The sequence below is a fragment of the Glycine max genome, chromosome 20 (genome assembly GCF_000004515.6).
Source record: "Glycine max cultivar Williams 82 chromosome 20, Glycine_max_v4.0, whole genome shotgun sequence".
Classification (NCBI taxonomy): Eukaryota; Viridiplantae; Streptophyta; class Magnoliopsida; order Fabales; family Fabaceae; genus Glycine; species Glycine max.
Window position 1 is genome coordinate 35790648 of NC_038256.2, and position 3950 is coordinate 35794597.

A 3950-nucleotide genomic window follows, 5' to 3' on the forward strand; every position below is an offset into this window, starting at 1 on the left:
TTTTTTTCAGTGTATTTGACTGATATTGTTTGAATATTTTTGGACCCTTTGTTGATAGCTCTAGCTAGGGCAAAACAAAAAAAAACTAGATGCAGAAGTATCATATATCTATGCAACATCATATTTTTGCAATAAAATTATATAATAACTAGCATAAATGAAATAGTCATTTTTTTTATATATCTCTTCATCATATAATTCACTTTATCACATGTTTCTTTTTATCTCTTATTTGTTGTATATATTTATTATATTAATATAAATTCTCTATAGATTACTAAATAGGAATAATTAATACAAAAGCAACATGTTTCCGAATCACATATCTTTGCCCTTTTCTAATTCTGTCCTATCATTTCCCAAGTCTCAACCAAACCAGATTAAGTTAAGCCCCCCCCCCCGCCCCCCCCCTCCACACTCACTCTCACACTCTCTTTTTTTAAAGTCACGAGACCCACTGTCCAATTATTCATTCAATTTTTGTGTGGGGGGGCGGGGGGAGATAAGAGAGAGAGAGAGAGTGGCAGAGGAACTGATAGAGAACTTTCAAAGCTCTTTATCTTCTACCATCACTCAACCAGCCTCTATATTGCAGTCTCAAACTGAAAGTCTAAATTTTTTTGTAAAAAGCTTTAGTTTTATCCCTACCCCCACCCCATCTGAAAGAAAGAGTGTTTGCCTCACATCATTTTTCCCCTTTCTGTCTCTCTCTCTGTCGGTACCATGTAGGTCTTCCCCCACTACTACACCTTCACACCCTTCTTTTCTTCCTCCTCTTTCTCCTTCTCTAAACCCTTTAACTTTCTCTCTCTTATGACTTTGTTGTTCCTTTACAGGAGACCAGAACGAAACCCCTTAGATCTTAACAATTTGCCCGATGAGTACTCTAGAGATGGCAAACAAGTCCTCGAAGACCATACCTCTTCATCCGGTAAACTTCATGATCATACCAATATATATATATATGCACGCTGAAATATCAAAGGAACACTTTTTTTTTCTTTCTATTTACCGAATTCTATTTCACAATCACACACCACCATGGGAAGCCTTTCACTTTTCACAGGAAACAAAGTTGAACACTGCCCGTGGTTTGTTACCCATCCCTGTGGTATATTCCTTGACCATGAAACAGTGTTCACCACACTTTTTTTTCCTCATTTTTTTATTCTTTTTGTTTTGTCCTTGTATACGTTTCTTTTCTTTTTTTGTTTCTTCTCCTTTTCCTCTTCTACTTCGTTATAGTATCTCTTAAAAGTTATGGAAAAAATAAAATAAGAAAAACATAAAAGTAGTTAGGTGATAGAATAGAACTTAAAAAAAAGAAAAGTAGTTGTTTGGGGGCGAGCGGTAAGTTAATTAATTGAATTGATTTGATGGAGGATTTGGGTAATCGAGAATGGGGAGTTAAAGGCAAAGAAGGGTGTCATGGAAGTTGCTTTAATTGGATGGTTATAGTTGCAGGTTGCAGGAAAAAGAAAAGCGGCGGGAAGGATGGAAAAGACGAGTGTGGGAAGGTCTACGAGTGTAGATTTTGTTCCCTCAAGTTCTGCAAGTCTCAGGCTCTTGGGGGACACATGAACCGCCACCGCCAAGGCTAGTACCACCTATATTATTATACTTTATATTTTCTTCCTCTTTTCTTTTACCACTCCTTCTCACAAGAACCAAATCTCTTCTGGCCGTTAATGATTTGGCCATGAAAGCTTGTCATTTCAATCACAAAATGTTGTGTTGTTGGATTGCTGAAATTCGATCATCGAGAGGGCCCCTTCAGCTGTTTTTTTTTTTTCTTTTTGCTTTGCTTTATTATTTGTTTTTGTGATTGTTTTGAGCAGAGAGGGAAACGGAGACGCTGAACCAGGCTCGTCAACTGGTCTTTCGTTGTGATCATAACATTGCTGCACAAGGTGCCCCTCACTTAGGGTATGCACCCATTACTTCCATGCAGCGATTCTCTTCCTATTTCTTCTTCTTGTTCAACATTTATATATTTCATTTCTCAAATACTTGTTTTTCTGTGGGTTCTTTAGCGTTTGTTAACGTTGTTTTTTCAAGGTATAACACATAATATTTGGGTACTCAGCATGACACTGTTTGATACTGCGATTTATTTGTGATAATATTCAATTCAGATGCTGCCAAACAATAGGAACGGGGGGTTATCATCCCTCAGGAGACCCAACAGTGCCTCTAAGATTCCCAAGATACTTCTCAGGTTCATCCTCAACTCACATGCCACCATCCCCGCCACCGCCGCCGCCACCGCAACGACCATACCTATACCCTTCACCTACGAGGCCAGTGTCATTTGGGTCATCACACTTCCCTCTCCAGCATGCAGTGAACGATTACTATGTGGGCCACGTGATGAGTGGTGGCAGCCACGGACACTATGTTGGAGGAGAGAGCACAAGGAGTTACACGTGCATTGGTGCACCGGTGGGGCAAGGTGGCGGATTCGCTGGTGGTAAGGAGGGGTCTGCAGTGCAGGAGGAAGGGTTGAGTACTTGGGGAAGGGGCTATTCAGGTGCACAGGATCGTTTGGATCCTCCCTCAGCGATCAATCGGTTTCAAGATGGTTTCTAAAGAGATGAGAGATTCTTTGTTTGAGTGGTTTTTGGTTTGTGTTATGTTTCTGTTATGTTATGTGGTATCATCATAAAGACACGCAATCCAGAGAGAGAGAGAGGTGGTTTTTGGTTTATCTACAGTAACCAGGGACAGCTTTTGAGCTCATGGACACGCTCAGCTACTTTGGCTTGGAGTTGTGGGTGGGATTTCTTCTCAACATCGCCTTTTGTATTGGTAGCTAGCTAGCTAGCTTGGACAACCAGTTAGATTTGAACTGAAACTTTCCAAACTCCTTTTCCTTTGCATGCCAAATTACAACCATTTTCCTTCTCAGTAATTTGTTCTTTCAATATCCTTCTATTATATTACACTAGTAACTAGTAAGTAATATCTATCTCTGTTACTATTTTATATATACATCCTTCTATTTTATATATGCCTGTTTTTGTGTTTAATTTGCTATTCCAAAATCTCTAAAACCCCCCGTCACTCTCGATCGCTCTCACTCTCTCTATCCAAACCAAAATTGGGATCTTCTAGTTTCTTGAAATGTTTTATGGTCTCACTGTCACACTATGCTAGCACAATTAGGGTAATGACACAGAATTTTTGGAGTCCTCTTGCGAAAAAACCATCTTGCTGAATTAATGCTTCCGGAATAGGATATTCAAACAATCAAATTTGCCAAAATATCTAATTTCTTCTTAAAGAAAAGCTTTATCCTCCCTCCCTATTTCTACGATATTGTAAATAATTATTTTAAAATGTTAAAATACAGATCGAGATTATTTTTAGCAGCAGACAGTGAATGCAGCTATATTTAATTTGCTTGGTACATACCGAACATAACTACTATCTAAGGAATAAAAACACTCTTGCTGTCAGCTCCAAGAGCTTCTACCAAATGCAGCAGCTTAGAGAAATATATACACAGCCATAACTAGCTCATGATCGTTCTTGAAACAGTAAAACACGTGTAAATAATGAAATAATGAAACCACATTATTAGCATGATTTTTCTTTTCTTTTCTCTTGTTTTCAATACTTTTATTTACCGACTAGTTCTCTCCTCTCTGTTGGAAATGGATATATTTTTCTTTGTATATAGGTTGTGCTTCCTTTACGCACAGTAAGTGAGGATTTTATTATAAGTAAATTATCCTCATAAAAAATATTTTAAAAAGGTATATTCTGGCTTGGCTTCTACTATTCCTATATATTTTTGGTTCGTGTTATATAGTTTAGTTCGTGTTTTCACTCAAGGAGCATTAATTCCTTGACTCAACAAAGGCAAATCTGCTAAACCATTAATAAGTGATGAAATTTATTTTTTCTAGGGATGGTAAAAATGGTTTGTATCGTATGAAAAGGAAAGG

At 37.9% G+C, this 3950-nt stretch overlaps 1 protein-coding gene across 3 annotated transcripts; it reads left to right on the plus strand.

Moving 5' to 3' along the window:
* The first annotated feature begins 466 nt into the window (after positions 1 to 466).
* Positions 467 to 2989, plus strand: LN (zinc finger protein JAGGED). 3 transcript variants are annotated; one of them, XM_026127329.2, is made up of 5 exons: positions 467 to 725; positions 837 to 931; positions 1459 to 1596; positions 1839 to 1926; positions 2136 to 2989. In XM_026127329.2, coding segments are annotated over exons 1-5 (777 nt in total). In that variant the 5' UTR covers positions 467 to 723; the 3' UTR covers positions 2590 to 2989. The 3 variants fall into 3 exon arrangements, with proteins under 3 accessions (XP_025983114.1, XP_025983115.1, XP_040869168.1); XM_026127330.2 differs by having other exon boundaries at positions 1465 to 1596; positions 2136 to 2988; XM_041013234.1 differs by lacking the exons at positions 467 to 725; positions 837 to 931 and adding an exon at positions 999 to 1111 and having other exon boundaries at positions 1465 to 1596.
* The last annotated feature ends 961 nt before the right edge of the window (positions 2990 to 3950 follow it).

What these genes read in the sequence shown, in the direction of transcription:
- LN (XM_026127329.2), top strand. An exon ending in AGACCATACCTCTTCATCCG is followed by an intron (nt 932 to 1,458) that starts GTAAACTTCATG and finishes GGATGGTTATAG; the next exon opens with TTGCAGGTTGCAGGAAAAAG. An exon ending in CATGAACCGCCACCGCCAAG is followed by an intron (nt 1,597 to 1,838) that starts GCTAGTACCACC and finishes TGTTTTGAGCAG; the next exon opens with AGAGGGAAACGGAGACGCTG.